This window comes from Scyliorhinus canicula, chromosome 20 (assembly GCF_902713615.1).
Source record: "Scyliorhinus canicula chromosome 20, sScyCan1.1, whole genome shotgun sequence".
Taxonomy (NCBI): Eukaryota; Metazoa; Chordata; class Chondrichthyes; order Carcharhiniformes; family Scyliorhinidae; genus Scyliorhinus; species Scyliorhinus canicula.
This window is the reverse complement of record NC_052165.1, coordinates 40900355-40925736: the sequence shown is the minus strand read 5'-3', so window position 1 is coordinate 40925736 and position 25382 is coordinate 40900355. Positions and strand designations below refer to the sequence as shown.

The following is a 25382-nucleotide window of genomic DNA, read 5'->3' as shown; positions in this document are numbered from 1 at the left end:
AATATATATGCCCAGATGGGTGAAGTCCTCTATGGTCTCAACTTTGTTCATTCCTGATATATAATAATAATAATAATCGCTTATTGTCACAAGTAGGCTTCAATGAAGTTACTGTGAAAAGCCATGAGTCGCCACATTCTGCGCTTGTTCAGGGAGGCTGGTACAGGAATTGAACCCGCGCTGCTGGTCTTGTTCTGGATTACAAGCCAGCTGTTTAGCCCACTGTGCTAAACTAGCCCCTAATCTGTTGTTGGATATAGGCCTGTTGTTTTGTGATTTTCCGTATTATTGCTTACGGTGAGTTCTATTCTCTGGCTGATTGCTAATTGAGTGAATGAGCTGTCACAACTTTGTAATGCTGCCTTGATAGTGCAGCAATGTCATCAGCAACGTTCAAATCAAAATTGTTCAGCTAGTTAAGAAAGCGACATGGGATAATTGGATTGTAAATACAAGCATTGAATTTTTTAAAAACAGTAAAGACATGCTAAACCTTTAAGAATGATTGGTTAGGCTTCAGCCAGAGTATTGTGTGCAGCTCTGGGCACCACATTTTAGGAAGAATGTCAGGGCCTTGGAAGGGTACAAAGGAGCCTTACCAGGATGATACGAAGACAAAAAGTTATATGGAGAGATTGGAGAAGCTGCAATTGTTCTTGGAGCATTGAAGATTAAATAAGGACTTCATTGAGGTGTTGAAAATTGAGGGGTTCTGATAGATCGAATAGAGAGAAACTATTTTCTGTCAAATGAGTTGGTAACCAAAGATTACCGATTTAAAATAATTGGCAGAAGAACTAGAAGGGAAATGAGACGTTTCTTCAGAAGGTTATGATGTTGAATCCTTGAAAGAGTGGTCAAATCTGATTCCGTAGGAACTTTTAAAATGCAATTGGGCATGTATTTTTTAATACTTATTCACGGGATGTAGGCGTCGTTGGCTAAACTAGCATTTATTCCCCAGCCCTAATGGCCCTTGAGAAGGTGGCGGTGTGCTGCCTTCTTGAACCATGTTTTGTAGGATGATGATGATGGATAGCTTTTTGAAAGAGTTAGTCCAGGCCTGGCAGACTGATTGGCCTCTTGCGCTGTAAGATTCTGTCTGACTGTTTGAGGAATCTACTTTGGATTGTAGGTGTTGAATATATTCCAAATTTAATCGCACGCTCTCTCTCTCTCTCTCTCTGCTCATCTCAAAAGGTAACATCCTGGGTGTAATACACGACCACCAGAAGCTGGTGAAAACGTTCCGTTTGATGCGCCGAGCAGGATATATCAATGAATTTGTTTCTATCTCTACAAATCTGACGGATCGCTGTGTTTATATTTCTTCTGATGGAGGCAGACTTTGCAGGTATCAATAACCGGCAGTTAATCATTTTGGGCAATTCCAAGAGCAGATCTGTATTAATTCTAATGGTGGCCTGCAGGATCGCCCGTGTTATTTTCTTCCTATCTTAGCTGCACTGTGCGATGCATGAATCTGCCCCATTTTTCCTATTAGTGAAGAACAGGGGAAAGATGAAAGGAATGCAGTGGAAATGGATTATTTGGGATATTCATAAAATAATTGATAATGCTTGTAATAATAGGACAGGGAATTAAGGAGAAACATAAGAACAAAAGAACTAGGAGCAGGAGTAGGCCATCTGGCCCCTCGAGCCTGCTCCGCCATTCAATGAGATCATGGCTGATCTTTTGTGGACTCAGCTCCACTTTCCGGCCCGAACACCATAACCCTTAATCCCTTTATTCTTCAAAAAACTATATCTTTACCTTAAAAACATGTAATGAAGGAGCCTCAACTGCTTCACTGGGCAAGGAATTCCATAGATTCACAACCCTTTGGGTGAAGAAGTTCCTTCTAAACTCAGTCCTAAATCTACTTCCCCTTATTTTGAGGCTATGTCCCCTAGTTCTGCTTTCACCCACCAGTGGAAACAACCTGCCCGCATCTATCCTATCTATTCCCTTCATAATTTTAAATATTTCTATAAGATCCCCCCTCATCCTTCTAAATTCCAATGAGTACAGTCCCAGTCTACTCAACCTCTCCTCATAATCCAACCCCTTCAGCTCTGGGATTAACCTAGTGAATCTCCTCTGCACACCCTCCAGTGCCAGTACGTCCTTTCTCAAGTAAGGAGACCAAAACTGAACACAATACTCCAGGTGTGGCCTCACTAACACCTTGTACAATTGCAACATAACCTCCCTAGTCTTAAACTCCATCCCTCTAGCAATGAAGGACAAAATTCCATTTGCCTTCTTAATCACCTGTTGCACCTGTAAACCAACCTTCTGTGACTCATGCACTAGCACACCCAAGTCTCTCTGCACAGCGGCATGCTTTAATATTTTATCGTTTAAATAATAATCCCGTTTGCTGTTATTCCTACCAAAATGGATAACCTTACATTTGTCAACATTGTATTCCATCTGCCAGAATCGCCCATTCACTTAACCTATCCAAATCCCTCTGCAGACTTCCAGTATCCTCTGCACTTTTCGCTTTACCACTCATCTTAGTGTCATCTGCAAACTTGGACACATTGCCCTTTGTCCCCAACTCCAAATCATCTATGTAAATTGTGAACAATTGTGAGCCCAACATGGATCCCTGAGGGACACCACTAGCTACTGATTGCCAACCAGAGAAACACCCATTAATCCCCACTCTTTGCTTTCTATTAATTAACCAATCCTCTATCCATGCTACTACTTTACCCTTAATGCCATGCATCTTTATCTTATGTAGCAACCTTTTGTGTGGCACCTTGTCAAAGGCTTTCTGGAAATCCAGATATACCACATCCATTGGCTCCCCGTTATCTACTGCACTGGTAATGTCCTCAAAAAATTCCACTAAATCAGTTAGGCATGACCTGCCCTTTATGAACCCATGCTGCGTCTGCCCAATGGGACAATTTCTATCCAGATGCCTCGCTATTTCTTCCTTGATGATAGATTCCAGCATCTTCCCTACTACCGAAGTTAAGCTCACTGGCCTATAATTTCCTGCTTTCTGCCTACCTCCTTTTTTAAACAGTGGTGTCACTAATTTCCAATCCACCGGGACCACCCCAGAGTCTAGTGAATTTCGGTAAATTATCACTAGTGCATCTGCAATTTCCCTAGCCATCTCTTTTAGCACTCTGGGATGCATTCCATCAGGGCCAGGAGACTTGTCTACCTTTAGCCCCATTAGCTTGCCCATCACTACCTCCTTAGTGATAACAATCCTCTCAAGGTCCTCACCTGTCATAGCCTCATTTCTATCAGTCGCTGGCATGTTATTTCTGTCTTCCACTGTGAAGACCGACCCAAAAAACCTGTTCAGGTCCTCAGCCATTTCCTCATTTCCCATTATTAAAACTCCCTTCTCATCCTCTAAAGGACCAATATTTACCTTAGCCACTCTTTTTTGTTTTATATATTTGTAAAAACTTTTACTGTCTGTTTTTATATTCTGAGCAAGTTTACTCTCATACTCAATCTTACTCTTCTTTATAGCTTTTTTAGTAGCTTTCTGTTGCCCCCTAAAGATTTCCCAGTCCTCTAATCTCCCAGCAATCTTTGCCACTTTATATGCTTTTTCCTTCAATTTGATACACTCCCTTATTTCCTTAGATATCCACGGTCGATTTTCCCTCTTTCTACCGTCCTTTCTTTTTGTTGGTATAAACCTTTGCTGAGCACTGTGAAAAATCGCTTGGAAGGTTCTCCACTGTTCCTCAACTGTTCCACCATAAAGTCTTAGCTCCCAGTCTACTCTCATCTCCTTGTAATATCCTTTGTTTAAACACAAAACATTAGTATTTGATTTTACTTTCTCACCCTCCATCTGTATTTTAAATTCCACCATATTGTGATCGCTCCTTCCGAGAGGATCCCTAACTATGAGATCATGAATCAATCCTGTCTCATTACACAGGACAAGATCTAGGACCGCAACATGGATGGAAGATAGACATTGATAGGGTTTGAGAATGGAATGATTGATGAGTGACGTTAATTGGTAGGCGCCCGTGTTGAGTGACTCATACTTTGTGCATGAATATTCTAGAATTAGGAATTTAAATGCTCTTAAAATTTACTTCAGAAAGGATGGTGGGAGCAAACTCAATGGCAACTTATTGGCATGTTTTTGTTTATATTTTTATATAAACAGGAGAAGGAGGAAACCTTTGCAGGGTTATAGGGAAAGAGCAAGGGAGTAGGGCTAATTGGATAGCTCTGTCAAAGAGCCGTACAGGCACGATAGGCCAAATGGCCTTCTATGCTCTTGGATTTAATGATAAAAAAGAATGGGGCACCAAGGTGATTGTCTCTAAGAAGTTAATCTCCAAGCATAAGGTAGACATCGAGCATATAAGCATGTACACATAAGCAATAATAGAACAGGGGACCAAACATTTGGTCAATGACATAGCGTTTGACGGGGTGTCTTAAAGTAGGGGAGAGAGTAAGAGAAGCAGGAAGGCTTAAGATGGGACTAGAGGTAGAGCCAGGCAGCTGGAGGCACTATTGCCAATGGCGGAGCGATTAAAATTGGTTATGTGCAAGGAACCAGGATTGAAAGATATGCTGATGGGATGGAGGATGGTGGGAGGAGGCTTGGTATGGAACATACACATTCGTAAATTAGGAGGGTCAAATACCTTGTTTCTGTAATGTGTTGTGTAATTGGAGCTTGAGGTCCAGCACCTTGTATGTCCCATGGCATCCCAGTAGAAGAGGAGGTCACTGCTCAGCAAACTAAAGCAAAAATAATTCCTACCTTTATAACTGTGACTTTGTGATTAAAGCTGGAGTTGGCTGCGTTTAACTGACAACCCTAATAGTTATATATAATGGCTCTTCCAAAGACAAGATAAATAAACCAGAGTAAACTCCGATGCAGCCTCAGGATTCATCGCTGAGAAGTATTGCAGAATGTTACAACTTATTTGCTTTATTTTTTCAGGGTTCAAAGACATAGCTTTTGGGAGAGGAAAATGTCAAACTCTCTTCCATTCCCCAGTTGTCATGTGAATATAGCATGAAACACATTGTTAATCCTATTTGGTACTGCTAATAATCCAAAAAGTCAGATCTCATCTGTTTCTGTGTTGTGACTTTGTTTCCCAGTTAAAGAGTGGTAATTGAATTTCTATCGCCTCTATCCTGTTATACTCTGGTTTCATTGTCCTGATATAGTACTTAACTTTTTAAGATCTGCTCATTAAAACTTAGGCGAGTGTTTGTACTTTATTTTGATACAAGTACCTACTGTTTATTTTCTGCTCTTTGCTGGAGCTCGCTGTACAAATAGCGAGCTTGCTGATGATCAGATGTCGCATGCCACCCTTTGTCCTCCTGAGTTGCTCTGGTGATAGTGGTAGAGCATGCGGAATACGTGTCCTCATGTCCGACGCTGCAAATAGAAAATTTGAAACACTTTCATAAATCTGCTCATTTTCATTAAACCTTTCCAAGTCATGCTCATTTTCTCTGACAGTCTGTATTGACCAAGAGACGGACTGTGGACTCTCATTTCTCTGATTTTGTTTTGGACGGTCAATATAAACTGATATTGTGGGGGGAAAAGTCAGGCAATATAATTTAAAATAAATTTTGAAATATCTCAACTGGTGACGCTGTTCTTTAAAGATTTTCTGCAAATTAGAACAATGGGGTAAAACCTTGGTTTAATGTCTCATCCAAAAGAGATGCAGCACTTATAATGCAGCACTCCCTTAGTACTGCAATGGAAATGTCAGCCAGCATATGTGCTCAAGTCATTTGATTGGGACTTAAACTCTCAGCCTGCTGATGCGGAGATGTCCTACTCATTGAGCCACGGCTATAACCAATTTGCTATAACCCAATCTAGGACGCTTATATGGTAACTAGTGTTATTTGATAAATTTGATTACAATAAAGGGGCTGGGTTAGCTCGGTGGGCTGGACATCTGGTTTGTGATGCAGAATAAGGCCATCAGCGCGGGTTCAATTCCCGTACTAGCTTAGCTGAACAGGCGCCGGATTGTGGCCACTAGGGGCTTTTCACAGTAATTTCATACTTGTGACAATAAAAGGTTATTATTATATTATTATTAACCAGGCTGATGTACAGTCTCCCTTGGTCTATTAGCTTAAATTAAAATTCACTTGATCTAACCAGGAGCTGAACACAAATTGAATCGCAGTACCTGAACTCAGTGTATGTGTGCCTCCTGTAATTGTGCGAAAAACTATATGCGCTTGAATTTTGATCAATAAGGGAGTCCGGGGTTATGAGAGGCAGGCAGCAAAATGGGGTTGAGACTGCAATCCGATCAGCCATCATCCAATCAGCCGTCATCAACTGATCAACCGTGGTCTTATCAAGTGGCAGAACATACTCGATGGGCTGAATGGCCTACTCTTAATTCGTGTGTTGTGTTCTTTATTTGGGGTTTGACGTAAAATTGCAGTAATTTTTTTTTAATATTCCAAATTCTTTGCTCTAGAAAAAATGACAACCATTAATTGTACTGGGGAATGTTGCCTGTACTTGAGAATGTTGCCTCTCCTCTCTAATGGAAAAATTATTTGCTTAAACATTTTATGTTCAGGCCCTACATCATTGTGAAGAATGGAAAACCAGCGGTAACAAATAAGCATATTGAAGAGCTATCGCAGGGCTACAGGTAACCTCGATATCCATTATCCATTTAATAATATTGATGTGATTTGTTTGTTAAAATGCATAACTTAGTGCACATTCCGCAGTTGCAGTGTGACGCCACTGGCACCGGGTCAGTTCTGGATGTTGCCGGGGCGGTGGGGCGAGAGTTAAAACAAATTGCAAGTTGTGACTTATTTATGAATAAGCTTTATAAAGACATTTCCTTTATTTTAACCTTGGGAACGAGCTGATCCATCTTGCCTTTCTGTGAAATGTTCAGTTCTGTACCTCCCTTTTCTTTTGTACCTTTTCAGTGCCCTCAATCGGCTGTTGAAGTTTGTTAGAATTGTTCGAACAATGGCAAAGTCTATATAAACTGAGAAAACAATGATGTGGGGATCCTGCCATTGGATTGGGGTGGGCACAGTAAGAAGTCTTACAACACCAGGTGAGTGTTAAGGAGCTGCGCTCAGAAAGCTAGTGACTCCAAACAAACGTGTTGAACTTTAACCTGGTGTTGTAAGACTTCTTACTGAGAAAACGATGAGTAACGTGGATAAATGGGTACCTATAGATGTGGTATACTTGAATTTCCAAATGGTGTTTGGTAAGGGGGCCACATTACGCAAGATAAAGCACCTGGTTAGTGGTACCATATAATAAGAGGATTGGTTAGCTGACAGGAAGCACAGAAAATAAATAAATGAGGCATTTTCGGGATGGCAAGCTGGAGCTAGTGGAGTGTCACAGGGATGGGTGCTGGGGCTAGGGTTCAGTGCTGGGGTCTCTGCTAGTTACAATCTATCCAAGTGTCTTGGATGAAGAGATCAAATGTATCATGACTATATTTGGTGATGTTGCAAAGATAGGTAGGTAAGTATGTTGGCGTGATATGCATCACTATATACACATGGGGTTAAGGTAAATACACAACAACTAAGTAACCACTAGAGGGAGCACCAGAGATGTGTTTATATACATAGACAAACAGGAAGTCAGTCTCTCTCTCTTCTCAGGAATGGCAGCTGGTGAGCAGGACACAGACAGGCAGTTCCGATGTAACATAGTATAAGCGCTGGAGAGAGAACAAATTCATAGAAATAAAGCATCTACTTCAACTGTAAGACTACGAGCTTTATTCAGACACAAGGAATAATATATGTCATGAGGACTAAACTCTACAAAGGGATAGAGATAGGCCACAAACATTGGCAGATGGAATATAATGTGGGAAAATGTGAACTTGTGCACTTTGTCAGGAAGAATAAAAAAGCAGTGGTACAGAGGGATCTCAGTGTCCGAGTACATGAATCAGAAAAGGTTATTATTTAAGTCTCCGTGTACCCGAACAGGCACCAGAATGTGGCGACTAGGGGCTTTTCACAGTAATTTCATTGCAGTGTTAATGTAAGCCTACTTGTGACGATAAAGATTATTATTAATTATTATTATTAGGAAGACAAATTAAATATTTTTATTGCAAAGGGAATGGAATATAAAAGTAAGGAAGTTGGAAAATCCACATTTGAAATACTGTGTACAGTTTTGTTCTCATTTAAGACAGAATATAATTTATATTAGAAGCAGTTCCAGAGAAGGTTCACCAGGTTAATTTGTGGGATGAAGGGATTATGAGGATAGGTTGGATCGGTATTCAGAGTTTAAAAGAATGAGGGGTGATCTTGTTGAAAGATACCCGATCCTGAGGAAACTTGGACAGGGTTGATGCTGAGAGAATGTTGGTGGAGAGGCATGAACCAGGGATCACAGTTTTAAAATAAGGACTCTCATTTGACCCGGAGATGGGAATAAATGTTGCCTCTGAGGGTCATGAGTCTGTGGAATTCTCATCCCCAGAGACTAGTGGAGGCAGGGTCAATAAATATTTTTAAAGTGAGTTGGATTCTTCATTGACAAGGGAATCAAAGGGGGTCATAGAGGAAGTAGATTTGAGGGCACCATCAGATCAGCCATTGAATAGCGGAGCAAGCTCGGGGTACCGAGTGGCCTACTCCTAATTCATATATTCAGTGTGTTAGCCCGACCCTCAAACCGGTTACATGGAAACAGCAATGACAAACATTGCAATGTGCGCAACAATATAGGCTGGTATATTTTGAAGCTCTTCAAGTTGAGAGCCTTGAGGTTATGGGTATAGGGTGGATACGTGGGTTTGAGTAGGGTGATCATGGCTCGGCACAACATCGAGGGCCGAAGGGCCTGTTCTGTACTGTTCTATGTTCTATGTTTTCATTTTATCATGGGTTGTAAATGAGGGGCGCTCTCAAAATAGAGCTGCCACCATTTCTGAATTTGTGCAGTGCCCGTGCTCAGTTTTTTTTTTGAAGCAGAACGCACTGGAAATTTGGATTCTATACTAACCCCAGAGTAAGAAAATTCTTGACAATGAATAACCTCATTGGCAGAAAGGACAATCACTAATTTTGAATGCAAACTAGGAGGATTATTGAACAATAAAGATTGATATTTATGCCATTAGTCAGTGCACATGCATGGCAGGGCTCACACAAGCGGCATGGTAGCACAGTGGTTATCACTGTGGCTTCACAGTGCCAGGGTCCCAGGTTCTATTCCTGGCTCAGGTCACTGTTTTTGCGGAGTCTGTACGCTCCCCCTGTGTCTGTGAGTTTTCTCCGGGTGCTCCGTCTTTCCCGAAAGATGTGCTTTCTGAATTCTGAACATTCTGATTTCCCCCTCTGTGTACCCGAACAGGCACCATAGTGTGGCGACTAGGGGATTTTTGCAGTAGTGACACTAATAAAGATTAGATTATTATTACAAGTTCGACATCTTCCAGTCCGTCTTTCCTGTGGATCTCAGGACTTCTGGGATCTTGGTTCTGTGAACCTGGTTTCTTGACTCACAACATCCTTCAAGATTTCAGCTTAACTAACAACTATAACATGCATGTAAATCCCTTTGCAGCGTTAAGATGTCAACTCACAACTTTCCAGTCTACCTTAACTGCTGAAGCTTACAGTCCACCTTAACTTCTGAAGCTACACCCTTCACAGCTGCCTGCTGAGTACTCTCTCTGTCTCTCCCTCGCGCGCCCTCACCCTTGTGCTCCCTCGCTCTAGCACTCCTCCACTAAGAGGTTATATGTTCCTTGTTCACTCTCTCTTGAAGCAATTACTTTAGCCCTGGCAATCCTGTCTATACTGGATCGAGTGATCCCTAATACTGGATTCTTATGGCAATCCTCATCCCTGTGACAGTTACTTTAGTCACTAATTAAGCCTAATACTGGGTTCTTATGGCATCCCCGCAGTTCATGACAAATAGTCATTGACTGGCAATGTCCTACGCAAATGCTAACTTCCTAGCAAGTGCTCTGATCCTTGCTCTTCAGATAAGTGCCTCCTGGAAAATATCCTGTGACTTGGCAAGTGCAAAGATCTCAGTGATGCACCCAATTTTTTCTACCCTTTACAGAGTTAGCTTTGCAACATTTAGTTCAAGTGTGTGCACCTGGGTCAACACAACTAACTACTTCTAATCCAATAAAAATCTGAAAAGAGGACTGCTTAGCATCCCCACAACAATTTTACCTTCATTTGTATCTCTTAACTGGAGGTCCTAAGAACATCTAGTCTTCGGACCATTCTTCCAGCCGATCAGTTTTGCAACCTTGTCTTCCCTTATCACTGCTACAAGTTGTATCTTTTGACCGGAGGTCCTGGAAGGAACATCTAGTCTTTATACCACCTTCCTGATCAATCAGCATTGCTTCTATTTAGTGCTGAGCTAGATTCACTGGAGCTATAGCCCCAAGTGTTCTTTCTTAAAGCTGTATCAGTATTTGGCACTTAAAGAGATGGCAGCTTTAAGACTTCTCACCAATATATCCCAGAATTCACATTATCCCAGTAATACATACAAAGTCAGACATTTATCAATAAGCTCGTGTACAGAACAATTTGATCATTTTAAGCCTTATTATTTACTCAAATGTGCCAACAAGGTGATGTTTTAACAGCACCCTCCTTCTGCTAGTTGACAATTTTTAAAACACATTTCTGCTTGAGGCCGTTAATTCTATCAGAATATTTAAGAGGGAATTAAATTATGTTAAGGAAATAAAAGCACAACTTGGGGATTGAAATGTGCGCGAAGGCGCTCCAGCTGGAAATACTCTGCAGGCCAGGAAGCATCTGTGGAGAGGGAAACTACCTTAATATTTCATGGCGATGATCTCTCATCGGAAGTGGAAAAAGTTGGAGATATAGCAGGCTTTAAGCAGAGGCAGGCAGTCCTCGACTTTGCACCGTTTGAGTTACAGAAAACGGCACTTGTAACATTTATAAATTTGCAACCTGTTTTGGCTTTAACCTATTTCGACCCTAGTCGAAGCCATTGAAGTGGTTGAAGGGGCTTGTTTAGCACACTGGGCTAAATCTCTGGCTTTTAAAGCAGACCCAGGCAGGCCAGCAGCCTCCCCGAACAGGCGCCGGAATGTGGCGACTAGGGGCTTTTCACAGTAACTTCATTGAAGCCTACTTGTGACAATAAGCGATTTTCATTTCATTTTCAAGTGGAGAAACCTCCTCCAGTTTTCTGGTAAGATGTGGCTTTACAGTACAGAGGTATGGGAACAGAGGCAAACGGGATGATAGATGGGCAGGGAGCATTGGAGTGCGAGAGGCAGTGCTATCTGTCTTGGTTTTATGTGCCTAGTTTGGACAGATGCTCAACACCGAGAGACTGAGAGCACAGTAAATAGGTTCATCTCCTAGCGTTTCCATATGGTTTAATCTCCTACAGTAACTAGTTGGCTGAAAAATAGTTTCCGACAAGTGACTTACCACCACCTGGGACCGCCAAGTAAATGCACAATAAAACCTGAAGGAACGGACATTAACGTGTTCACCCATTTTTAACATTGTACCCAAGGGGAAAATCGGCAGGGGTGGGGGTGGGGTGTGGGGGGGGTGGTGCAAAAGGGGAGGTCTGTGATAGAGAGATTAAATTGCAAAAAGGGATGATGGTGCATGAAAAAAGATGATGATAATGGGACAAATAAGCAAAAGATGTCTCTAGAGGGGGTGTAAATATTTCAGATATACAGCATCTGCATATTTTGCTTCGGTGTTAATGTAATGGTTTAATTTTTATGATTTGTCTGCAGGTCCTTTGAAGATTTCTTGCATGAGGGATTAGTGGAGTACCTTGACGTGAATGAAGAAAATGATTGCTATATTGCACTTTATGAGCATATGATCAAAAAGTAAGTTTAGAAACTGCTGCACAGGAATGATTTTACACAAAAGTATTCATTTCAAAAGTATAATTTGTCAATTCTGCACACAGGTTTTTTTTTACGTTTAAGGTCCATGCCTTGGAAGATAATGCCTGAATATTAAATGCTAGGAGCGCGCAAACAGGAAGAGGCCACTCAGTCCTTTCAGCCTGTCCCTCTATCCTATCAGATGATGACTGATCATCTATCCCTTTCACCTGTCTTTATCCCTTGATATCCTAACACAGTAAATTTCTAGTCATCTCAGTCCCAAAAACTCCAAATGACCCCAATGCCATTTGTGGGGAAGAGTTTTAGATTTCCACTATGTCTTGCATGAACAGTGTTCCTGATTCCACTGCTCAGTCTAACTCTAATTATGCCCCCTTGTTCTGTATTTTGCAACCCGAGGAGAGAGGTTTTCAATATTTGAACCTCTATCATTTGAAAACACTTCATCTCAATGGAATATAAGTCCACTTATTGCAAACTGCCGTCACAATTCAACTCTTTTAGTCCCGGAATCATTCTGAGGTATCTGTGCTGCATCTCCTCCTAGGCGACTGTACACTTCCTGAGGTGTGGTGCCTAGAGCTGTACACGTTTACTCCAGGTGGGGCCTGACCAATGCTCTTGGCAGCCCGTTTCTTTATATCGTCATCAAGGGCTTTGTCAGTTTGAGGGTGTTGCCACAACCAAATTCTCTCAGCTATATGGATGCCAGCCTCTCCCACATTGGTGGTGAAGCCTCTGGAGAGGTCATTCTTAGGGTGATGCCTGAGAGGATCATGCGCAAGGAGCTTGTGACGATCAGCCAGCCGGGAAGGCAGAGGTTGACTAGTTGGGTTGCATACCGTCTAATTTATGATTTTGTCCTGAGGCTTAATCTTTGTCATCATAGAATTTACAGTGCAGAAGGAGGCCATTCGGCCCATCGAGTCTGCACCGGCTCCTGGAAAGAGCACCCTACCCAAGCCCACACCTCCATCCTATCCCCATAACCCAGTAACCCCACCCAACATTAAGGGCAATTTTGGACACTAAGGGCAATTTATCATGGCCAATCCACCTAACCTGCACATCTTTGGACTGTGGGAGGAAACCGGAGCAGTCGGAGGAAACCCATGCACACACTGGGAGGATATGCAGACTCCGCGCAGACAGTGACCCAAGCCGGAATCGAACCTGGGACCCTGGAGCTGTGAAGCAATAGTGCAATCCACAATGCTACCGTGCTGCCGATCATGTACAAACTGATCTGACATCAGATCTATCCATTCACCTGTACTGTGCTGTAAAATGAATATATTTTCCATTTTCCAAAGTACCCAATTCTTTTTTTCCAATTAAGGGGCAATTTAGCGTGGCCAATACATTACCCTGCACATAAAATGTGTATTAATGTATTTGTGGAGCTGTACTTTTACATTGGGAAATGCGCTTATTTATAAAACACATCAGAAGATGTTTTTCATGTGAAAGGCACTTTATCAATACCAGCTATCCTTAAAATCTTTTTTTTAGAACATACAGTGCAGAAGGAGGCCATTCGGCCCATCGAGCCTGCACTGACCCACTAAGCCCTCACTTCCACCCTATCCCCATAACCCAATAACCCCTCCGAACCTTTTTTTTAGACAATATGGGCAATTTAGCATGGCCAATCCACCTAACCTGCATGTCTTTGGACTGTGGGAAGAAACCGGAGCACCCGGAGGAAACCCACACAGACACGGGGAGAACATGCAGACTTCGCACAGACAGTGACCCAGTGGGGAATAGAACCTGGGACCCTGGTGCTGTGAAGCCACAGTGCTAGCCACATGTTCTACCGTGCTGCCCTAATCGCACAGCTGGAGGTCCTTCGGCCCACTATGGCCAGCTGTTTAGTCAAGCTGCTTAATTAGTTCCATTTTTCTCTTTCACCATAGTCCTGAAATCTTTTTCTCCTTCAAATATTTTTAAAAGGGAATTGGATCAATTACTATTGAATCTGCCTCAACCACCCTTTCAGGCAGTGCATTCTGGCTACTTAAAATAACTTCTTATCTCACATCTGGTGGGCAGCACGGTAGCACAAATGGATAGCACCGTGGCTGCACAGCATCGGGGTCCCAGGTTCGATTCCCTGCTGGGTCACTGTCTGTGCGGAGTCTGCATGTTCTCCCCGTGTCTGCGTGGGTTTCCTCCGGAAGCTCCGGTTTCCTCCCACCTTGCAAAGACGTGCAGGTAAGGTGGAATGGCCTTGATAAATTGCCCTTAGTGACCAAAAAAGGTTAGGAGGGGTTATTGGGTAATGGGGACAGAGTGGAAGTAAGGGTTTAAATGGGTCGGTGCAGGCTCGATGGGCCGAATGGCCGCCTTCTGCAATGTATGTTCTATGATTCTTTAGCCAATTATCTTAAATTTGTGCATTCTGCTCACCAACTTGCCTACCACTGGAAAAATCTTCTCCGTATTTACTCTGTCAAACTCCTCATTATTTTGAATACCTCTATTAACTAAACAGGGCTCTCCATTATACATTGCTGCTGGGCCTCCGATGCATGAGAGAAATTTTACCAAACACTGGTTAAAGTGTCTGAAATTAACTCTGTTGCTCATCATTACAGATCCACAACCCACTTGGAGATTGAACCATTTACACTCCTTGGTGTGTGCGCAGGGCTTATTCCTTACCCTCACCACAATCAGTCTCCCAGGAACACCTACCAGTGCGCAATGGGAAAACAAGCCATGGGTAAGAACTGCTCACCTTATGAAAAATCCCTGCAACCTTTGCTCAAACAGGGCGAAGGAGAAACTTTGATCTATATTCAGAAGTTTGTGGCCAACACGTTCAGGTGTCTCACTGGCTGCAATCAATTCAAATTCCCAATTTGTCAAAGACGTTAGGGCAGAAAATAAAAGTTATAATGTGAAGAAAGACTCGGAAAAAGAGGTTCGCAGGAACAGAAGAAGATGAAAGGAAAGGTGAAAGAGGAAATCGGATAAAAGTTGGCAAGATCAGTTGTGAAGATAAATACTAAGAGTTTTGATCGCACTGGTTGGTGAGTGGGTCACAAGAAATCAGGTTGACAATCACCATTGGCTGAAATGAAGGGGGCGATTAGAGTAATTTTTGTTCACAAACCTGGTTACTCGGACGGTTAATGCGTTATAAGGGACCAACAGGCTGCAACTTCATTTTTAAAAGAAATTTGATGAAAAATTTGAAAGGAGGAATGTAAAAGGATGGGGGGGTGGAAAGGGCAGAGAAATAGGATTAGGTGAGAGAGAGAGGTCGAGTTTAACTGCATGGCTCAATGGCCAACTCCCTCCACTATAAATTCTGTATTAAATTGAGAGGCCAGTTTATTTCTCACTATGTTCCTGTAGTGATTCTGAGCATTCGTTTCTCTAAGCGTTGTTTCTGTCACTGTTCTTTTCTGGGAGTGGGTCAGTGGTGCGAGACCAGCACTAAAAGTTTCTCCTAATTGCTTTCTGTGTTTGTACCCGTTTGACATCATTTTCAAAGTGAACAGTTTGTTGCCACACACAGTTAAGTAGGATCAGTGCATACAGAACAGCAGATCGATATATATGCAGAGTCCCATTGTTGGTTTTGTGTGTGAAGCTTTTTGTGTTTTTGTTTTGGAGTGTCATTTGCAATTCATTGTCTGTTTTTTTTTCACTGTGGCTGGTGTATTCAGCTGCCCAGACCCTGAGCTTGTACAATCAGCTCCCTGGATACGGTGCCCTGTCGTCACTTCTGACGTTAGAAAGCGGGGCGACTGTCGAAACCTGGATGTAAATGTTGAGCAGGTTGAATGCGTAGCTATGATTAATGGCGCCATCATGACAATGTGCAGCCTTTGTGGAAAAATAAGAGTTACGTTTAACTGGAACTGTGTTGACTATTGGCTGACCTAATGCACTGCATGAGAAGATTTACTTAATGATATTAGGGATGAGGGACTTCAGTTATGTCAAGAGACTGGACCAGAGGTTCAGGGGAGATTTAATAAAAATGTTCAAAATCACGAGAGATTTTGATGGAATAAATAAGGAGATTCAAACATTTTTTTTTCCTGTACTCTTTCACGGGATGTCGGCGCAATTGGCAAGCCAAGCATTTGTTGCCCATTCCTAATTGCCCTTGAACTGAGTGGCTTACTAGGCCGTTTCAGAGGGCAGACCACATTGTTGTGGACCTGGAGTCACATGTAGGCCAGACCAGGTAAGGATGGCAGATTTCCTTCTCTAAAGGACATGAGTGAACTAGATGGGTTTTTAACAACAGCTGCCATGGTGGGATTTGAATCCTGTTCCTGGGGCATTAGCCTCGGCCTCTGGAGTACTGGTCCAGTTACATTGCCACGTCACCACTGTCCCCTGGAAACTGGCAAAAGAACCAAAAGAAAGATAGGAATTTATTTTACACAGTGGGTTATGTTCTTTGGAATGCATTGCCTGAAAGGAGAGTGGGAACAAGATTCAATAGTAACTTTCAACAAGGAATTGGATATATTCTTAAAGGAAAATAATGCAATGGGGAAGGGGAAACGGGAAAATCTTATAAACCTTTCCTCTTTAATTACATTTAGATAAATTAGAATACACACTCATTGGTCGTTTTAATATAATGTAGAGTAGCCTACGAAGCAACTGTAACTTCAGCTTATAGATTTGCAAATTTGTGTTTTGAGAATTTCCTTCTGTCAAGTTTTGAAGAGGAATTCTGCACTGAAGGAAGTTCAGCAAAACTGCTGATGGTTTTTATTTATTTTGCTGCTATTAGACGTTTCTCTTTTTATTCCGGATCGAGGTATCTTTGCAATACCTCCCTCTCGGCGAGTTTAAGAAGTTGTGTACCAATCCAGACTCCACTGGGAATCAAAGGGGGTGGTTTTTGCAGTGTTTTTAAAGACTATTTAAAGGACTCCCAAGTTCACGTTTCAGAAACCCCTGTGCCTGCTTCTCAGCAGGTTATTTTTGTGGGAGGAGCGAAATTGTTACATTTGACGTATTTGTTTCTACACTTGCAACTGAGGTACAAATTTCCCAAACAGCAATTTCCCAGTGCCCCAATGAACTATTTTGGGCCAGTAGGTGACAAAAAGAACATAATTTCAGCTTCTGCATTCCCTAATTGCAAGTGATTCTAAAGACAAATCTATGAACTTTCATAACGTAACTCGGAAAGCACTGAAACACCAAATAACAACTATTGAATGAAATCTAACAGAGGAAATATCATCTGTTATTTGCACCTGATTTGGATTCGGATTTTGGAGTTTTTTTGCGCTTGTTTTTTTTTTTATCAAATCAGATTTGATTTATCTGCCTGTGAATGTGATCAGCAAAGGATGTTGGTGTAGAATGACCTGTCGGATTGCTTTCGGGAATGCAGAGTGGTGATATTTTATTAATGTGTCCCTGCAGGTACAATAGGCTACAACCAGCGTAACCGGATTGACACCCTCATGTACCTGCTCGCCTATCCTCAGAAACCCATGGTGAAGACCAAATCCATCGAACTGATTGATTTTGAAAAGCTACCAGCCGGACAGAATGCCACAGTTGCAGTGATGAGCTACAGCGGTTATGATATTGAAGATGCTCTTGTCCTAAATAAGGCTTCTTTGGACAGAGGTGATGCAGGCTAAGCTATTTCATTCCTTTTGTGTTTTAACTTGAATCCTTATCTGCAGGTAATCTTACCTGCAGTGTGCGTGCACTGGACTTGCAGAATTGTTTGATCTTTTCGAGCATTGTAGTGAAGAAAAAACAGCTTGCGTTGATACGGTGTTTTTCATCTCCTCCAGTCATCCTCAACTACTTTACAGCCAGTGAAGTGCTTTTTGTAGTGTAGCCAGTGTTGTCATTTAGGAAATGCGGCAGATAATTTACACACAGCAAGCTCCCATGAAAAAGTGTGATAATGACTAATTAATCTGTTTTTGTGATGTTGGTTGGAGGATTAATACTGGCCAGGAAACTCTTGCTTTTCATCAAAATAGTGCCAGGGGTAATTTTACATCCATGTTCAACATGTCATCTGAAAACTGGCACTTCTAACAGTGCAGCACTCCCTTGCTATTGCACTGGAAGTGTTCGCCCAGGTTTTTGTGCTCAAGTTCATGGGATTTTACCCGACAACCTTGACTCAGAGACACAAGTGCTACCCACTGAGCCATGGCTGATATGATCCTGCTGGTTTACTAGTGAAATGAAATGAAAAATGAAAATTGCTTATTGTCACGAGTAGGCTTCAATGAAGTTACTGTGAAAAGCCCCTAGTCGCCACATTCCGGCGCCTGTCCGGGGAGGCTGGTACGGGAACCACCAGTCTGAGATAAAGCTGCAATAACAAAGCTTAATTTACCACAGAAATGGGATCTCAGTTTTACGCACTAACTCTGTTCCTGGTGCCATGGTGATTTGCCAGTGGCCATTCCCTGCATGGACTATGGATTGTAAAGCTTTAATGTTAAATATTGAATAGCAGAACAATTGCTTTTGAACACCATATATCACATATGTGAAATTTGATGCTGCCTGAGAGGACACTGAGCAGTGGGGGTGAGGGAAGGACATACATTGGAACGAGGTGGTAACCCCAGCCTTCCCAAGCTTCCACAACCCCCCCCAATTAAGTTTGGAATGGGAAGCATTTAGCACGACTGTGGTATCTTTAAAGGATAGGCTTGCAGACCACAAAGGTACAAAACAAGCAAGAGCTTTTTTAGAAAGGTGCTTTCTCACAGGCTGCTAGAATACACTGACTGGTTTCTCACTCAAACTGCCAAAAGTGTCATCAGTACAAAACATGATTGAACTCTTAAAAGTGACCTTGTTTCAACTAGGTACAAACATGAATACACAACACTTTCCTCCCCCTTTACATCAGAGGTTCCTGTCATGAAACATATGACGTTAACAATCACCAGAAATCTTTCTATTCTTTCTGTTGTTCTCTCCAAGATGTAGTCTTCATAACGGTGACTTCATGCCATTTTGAATGTACATCTACCACAATGAAAAATATTCGTATTTTTGAATGGTCCAACATAAATCTATATGAACACTTTGCTGTGGCCCTTCTGCCCATTCCCATGGGTGTAATGGCACTCATGGCGGCAGGTTTTGAACCTTTGCATAAGCCGAATACATGCCCGCCATCTCCTCGTTTTCGCTATTGAGCCCTGGCCACCAAAAATAGCTTCGGGCTATCTCCTTCGTCCTTACAATCCCACACTGACCTTCATGAAATTGGTTTAGGACATGTTTCCTTGACAGTGACATAATGATGACCCTCATTCCCCAGAGGAAAAGACCTGCCCATACGCTTAGTTCGAGTCTTCCGGTAACATATGGCTTCAACTCTAGTCTTGCCATGAAGCACCATGTCCATAACTTCTGACAGGAGAGGATTATTTCTGGAATATTTTTTGTAGTTACAGGACTGTTATCAACCTCTTCGACATGGAAAATATTACCACTCAAACTATTCATTAACAACTTGTTAGCCAAAGGTAATCGGGAGAGTCCATCAGCGTTCCCATTGACATTTGATTTACAATATTTTATTGCATATATATGTGCTGACAACAGCAATGTCCATCTCGGCATCTGGCTCACTGCTGAAGATGGAATACTGGTGTGCGGCCCCAGTATCATTGTCAGTGGCCAATGTCTGTTAACAAAGTAAATTTCTGTCCCTATAGGTATTGTTAAAAACATTTGCTCTGTGCATAGTTCATTTCTGCTTTGTTCAAGGATCTATTGGCTTCTCTTCACCATTGGGCATTTTTTGAGAAACTACTGCTCCCATCCCATATGTGTCATACGCATAATTGTTTATTCAGCCCAAAAATATTCGAAGTTGATTTATGTTTTTAATTTGCGGGTACCTCAACTATGACATTTGCTTTTGAATGTGTTTTGTGCAGTCCCTTTGCATCTATGACATGCCCCAGGTATTCAATAGAAGATTTGAAGAATTCACATTTATCCTTCGATACTCGTAGTCCATCATCTTCTAGTCTGCAGTCTCTTTCTCCAGTCCCATTCTCCCCATTAGGACCCGTTAGTTACCTTTAACGATGTGCAGGGAGAAGCCTGCGATGTGTCCGCTACGCTGCACATTTACATAAAACAGCCCCTCAATAGAATAATTTCTCTGATATAGGTGTTGAGTATTGTCGTTGAGGGTTTCAAGGCAATTTGTTGTAGTTTCTTTTGGTGAACAGTTTCTGGTACCAACGAACAGGCTGCACCAGTGTCCACCTCCATTTTCACCATTGTCCGTCCAGTAAAGGAGTGACTCGGTAACTGTTTCTTACGCCCGCAGTGGGCAGCACGTTCAATGACAGTCGTCGTCTGATTGTGACTCTAGTCCTTTTTCGCGTTATTTGTGAATCACGTGGATACTTACCCTCTCTTCGATTTTTCATTTGATGTATTTGGTTCTTTTTATAAATCTTGTTTGAAACGCGTTGTTTCTTTCTCCAACACGAACATTCAATGTCCCCCATTTTTACACAATTCTTGCATTTTTGATCTTTACGCCATCAATCCATTGCTGCAAGCCCAGTTTTTGCACATCAATCGCAATTTTCAAACTGTGGCTATGTTTAGGTTTCAACCAAGATTTTATGGATTTTAGTTCACAAGCTTAATTGTTGGGCTTCCTTCGCTTCCAGTTCCGTAGAGATTGTGACTTTTAAAGCCTTCTTTAGGTTAACAGCCTTTTCGGGATAGCTTCACTTTTTAAAATAAATTTGGCGTACCCATTTCTTTTTTTTTCCCAATTAAGGGGCAATTTAAAGTAGCCAATTCACCTACCCCGCCCATCTTTTTTGGGTTGTGGGGGTGGGACCCACGCAGACACAGGGAGAATGTGCAAACTCTGCATGGGCAATGACCCAGAGCTGGGATCGAAGCCGGATCCTCGGCGCCGTGAGGCAGCAGTGCTAACCACTGCGCTACCGTGCTGCCCTAGCTTAGTTTCTTAACGCACACGGACTTTAGTGGTGGCGTTCAAGACATCTTCAAATTTACAAAATTCAGTCAATTTCTTCAAAGTAGGTACAAACTATGACATTGCTTCACCTTCTTGCTGGTTACGTTCGTGGAACCTGAACCTCTCAGCGATTGCCAAGGGATTAGGTGAGAAAAAGGCCCTGCGGTTTCTACTATTTCGCCATATGTTTTTGTGCCTAGTTCCTCTGGTTGCACTAGACTTTGCAGGAGAGTGAAAGCAGCCCCGGCATGCCTACCATCATGCTTATGAAGGTCGGGGCTACTATGTCCGCTGCAATTTTGTTCGCCGGGACAATGTATTTGGACCACTCGATGTATGAGCTCCAGCGCTTTCATCATACGGTCTCATGGTGCCAAACATTCCTACCATTTTTACTATGGAAAGTGCTTGCGTATGCACGATGTGCCCCAAAATGTTTTAGCACAACCTCCCTTTCTTTCCAAACAAGGTACCCTAAGCTGAGCCTGCTGCCATCCGAGTTTGGAACATCCTCAGCTCTAAAGTATTACTGCAGGGTAGGGAGCACTGTTCCAGAACTTCCCGGGCAGAGCACATGGCAAGCTTCTTTTGATGCTGTTCTCATTGAAATCTGAGTTTAAATTTTGATTCCTTCGATTGCAGCCATGGGGTTGGCACCCCATCATTGCTAGCTTTGGTGTTGTGATGTTTAGCTTCCTAATCCTTTTTGGATGGCTGTGTACGGATCAATGATTTTTCTATATATTTTCTTCGGGAATCTGCCAGTGCGGTTCCAACGTCTGCATCACCAGTTTCTAGTTTTTATTTTTAAAGGAAATGCTTACAGACCACAAAGGTAAAAACAACAAGCATGAGCTTAATTAGAAAGGTGTTTTCTCAGAGGCTGCTAGAGTAAACGGACTGTTTACTTGCCCAAACTGCCGATGATGTCATCAGTCCATCACGTGATTGAACTCGAGTGACTTTGTTCCAACCAGGAACAAACATGAATACACAACAATGACCTTCCAGCCAGGAGCCCAGTTATGGACTCATCCCACTACTGGTCGTATTCAATCATGCTATGTGGGAAAACTGCCATCACCGGCATTCCTGTGGCTTCCTTTGGGTGGTCTCTCCTTCTCAGGCTTGCTGTGCCAACCTGCTGCTGGCAAGGGAGGTTCCCTTGAAAAGTCACTGCTTGCACCCAATGGTGCTGTGCACCCTGCCTGCAGCCGACCCCCCTCCCCAACTACCCCAAAGTGAGATCATTGGGGCACTGGCTGTTTGTGGAGTGCTTGATTGTAATAATTGTTACATTTATCTTCCCTCAAGGTTTTGGCAGGTGCCTGGTGTATAAGAACGCAAAATGTACACTTAAACGTTATACCAATCAAACCTTCGACAAAGTTATGGGTCCAATGCTTGATGCAGCTACACGGAAGCCAATTTGGCGACATGAAATTTTAGATGCAGACGGCATTTGCTCACCAGGTAAGAAACATGAGCTATGTTGGGGAATACTATAGTTTTTTTTAGAACACCGTGAGGTTGGGGGCAAATATGTTGGTATGGAGTGAACAGAAAACAGAGTAGGAGTATATGGATTTGGATGTGGGGACCAAATGTAACATTTCCAAGTTTGCCAATAACACAAAATTAGTAGGAAGGTGAGTTGTGAAGAGGATGCAAAGAGCCTTCAAAGGGATTTGGACAGACTTAAGTGAGCGGGCAAAAACATGGCAGGTGGAATATAATGTGTAAAAATATGAACACAGTAAGAAGTCTTACAACACCAGGTTAAAGTCCAACAGGTTTGTTTCAAACACTACCTTTCGGAGCACTGCTCCTTCCTCAGGTGAATGAAGAGGTATGTTCCAGAAACATATATATAGACAAATTCAAAGATGCCCGACAATGTTTAGAATGCGAGCATTTGCAGGTAATCAAGTCTTTACAAATCCAGAGATGGGGTAACCCCAGGTTAAAGAGGTGTGAATTGTCTCAAGCCAGGACAGTTGGTAGGATTTTGCAAGCCCAGGCCAGATGGTGGGGGATGAATGTGATGCGACATGAATCCCAGGTCCCGGTTGAGGCCACACTTGTGTGCGGAACTTGGCTATACGTTTCTGCTCGGCGATTCTGCGTTGTCGCGCGTCCTGAAGGCCGCCTTGGAGAACGCTTACACGGAGATCAGAGGCTGAATGCCCTTGACTGCTAAAGTGTTCCCCGACTGGAAGGGAACATTCCTGCCTGGTGATTGTCGCACGATGTCCGTTAATTCGTTGTTGCAGTGTCTGCATGGTCTCCCCAATGTACCACACTTCGGGACATCCTTTCCTGCAGAGTATGAGGTAGACAACGTTGGCCGAGTCGCACGAGTATGTACCGCGTACCTGGTGGGTGGTGTTCTCACGTGTAATGGTGGTATCCATGTTGATGATCTGGCTTGTCTTGCAGAGATTGCCATGGCAGGGTTGTGTGGTGTCGTGGTCGCTGTTCTGAAGGCTGGGTAGTTTGCTGCAAACAATGGTTTGTTTGAGGTTGCGCGGTTGTTTGAAGGCAAAGTAGTGGGGGTGTGGGGATGACCTTGGCTAGACGTTCATCTTCATCGATGATGTGTTGAAGGCTGCGAAGAAAGTCGTAGTTTCTCTGCTCCAGGAAAGTACTGGACGACGAAGGGTACCCTGTCGGTTGTGTCCCGTGTTTGTCTTCTGAGGAGGTCGGTGCGGTTTTTTGCTGTGGCGTGTTGGAACTGTCGATCGATGAGTCGACTGCCATATCCCGTTCATACGAGGGCATCTTTCAGCGTTTGTAGATGTCTGTTACGCTCCTCCTCGTCTGAGCAGATCCTGTGTATACGGAGGGCTTGTCCATGGGGTATGGCTTCTTTAATTTAGCAGAACAGACAAAATCAAACAGACAAACAGAAGCCAGTGTTGTGGAAGGTGAAACAGATGATATATGGGTAGCAGAACATGTTTCAGAGGAAATAAAGCCGTACCAGAGCAGGAGGACTAGCTTAACTGTGAGGACGGTATTGCCCTCTGGGGATCGAGAGTGGTCGTCCCCGGGCAAGGAAGAGAATTGTTACTGGAAAAGTTACATGGTACCCATCCAAGCGTGTGTAAAATGCAGATGCTAATGAGGTGGCCTGGTATCGGCTCTGGAACGGAAAGAGTGGTAAAGCACTGTGATCAGTGCCAATTTCAGCATAGGTTACCTGTTGCAGCTTCGTTACATCCATAGGAATGGCCAGGTCGACCATGGGTTAGGGTCCACATCAACTATGGGGAGCCATTTATGGGAACAATGTTTTTTGGTTGTTAGTGGGCATCCATTCTAAGTGGATGGTGGCATTTTGAGGGGAGATCCACAACTGTTTATGCCAGAGTTGAGAAGCTGCGCCGTGTTTCACAATCCACGGGTTCCCAGATGTCCAACAGAACAGCTTTTACGGGAAGCACGGTGGCGCAGTGGGTTAGCCCTGCAGCCTCACGCCGCCGAGGTCCCAGGTTCAATCCCGGCTCTGGGTCACTGTCCGTGTGGAGTTTGCACATTCTCCCCGTGTTTGTGTGGGTTCTCCTCTTCCCCCCCCCCCCCCCCCCCATAACCCAAAGATGTGCAGGGTCGGTGGATTGGCCACGCTAAATTGCCCCTTAATTGGAAAAAATGAATTGGGTACTTTAAATTTATTTAAAAAAACAAAGAACAGCTTTTACCAATGCTGTGTTTCAGAGTCTTGGTGAAATAAGGCAAACAGTAACTACCTCAATGAAAGAGCCTCAGTCACACTACGTCGCTCTTTGAGAAAGATATCGCCACTGGACAGACTGAGTTTATTGATGAAGTGTAAAATGTTCATGATTGTTACTGTTTTGGCAATTGGATAATTTAATTATTATCATGTATAAAAAGGGACTTGAAGGGAGAGGGATGTAGTAGCTAGCCCCTTTGAGGGACGTTCCCAGAGAGAGGGGTCATGTGACCCACTTGGCCAATCAGGGAAGGGAGCTGAGAATTCAGTGGGGGAGGTATTGGAACTTGTCCCAGCAATTGGACCCCAGTGCTGAGTATGGAAAGACCATTTTAAAGCACTCTGTAAATAGTTTGAATAAAATGTTGTTTCTTATAAGTTAACTGGTGGAGCCAATTCTTGCGGTTATTACAGTGTCCTTGTTATAAGTCTCTGAAAGGTGCAGCAGGCAATTAGGAAGGCAAATGTTGGCTCTTATTGCAAGAGGATTTGAGCACAGGAATAAAGATGTCTTGCTGTAGCTCTACAAAGCCATGGTGAGATCACTGTTATGGGCCAGGATTTAGAGAACCCCAAAGTGTATCATGGAGTTCACCTGACCCACAACTTTTAATAGATTGTGGGGAGCACACGGCCCACTCTACAGGTGTGGTACAGCAGAAATGAAAAAGTATTTTTTAAAGCAAAACAATGTTTATTCTATGAACTCAAGTTAACCTTTTTAAAT

The 25382-nt window shown here is 42.9% G+C and overlaps 1 protein-coding gene across 2 annotated transcripts in view; it reads left to right on the top strand.

The window, feature by feature from the left end:
- polr3b (polymerase (RNA) III (DNA directed) polypeptide B) overlaps positions 1–25382 on the top strand; it is a 101887-nt gene that overhangs the window by 49844 nt on the left and 26661 nt on the right. For both annotated transcript variants that reach the window (XM_038780430.1, XM_038780431.1), the window contains exons 16-21: positions 1201–1354; positions 6600–6674; positions 11802–11900; positions 14525–14652; positions 17337–17546; positions 22234–22392. In XM_038780430.1, the coding sequence (XP_038636358.1) occupies positions 1201–1354; positions 6600–6674; positions 11802–11900; positions 14525–14652; positions 17337–17546; positions 22234–22392 (825 nt within the window). The remainder of the gene's footprint in view (positions 1–1200; positions 1355–6599; positions 6675–11801; positions 11901–14524; positions 14653–17336; positions 17547–22233; positions 22393–25382) is intronic.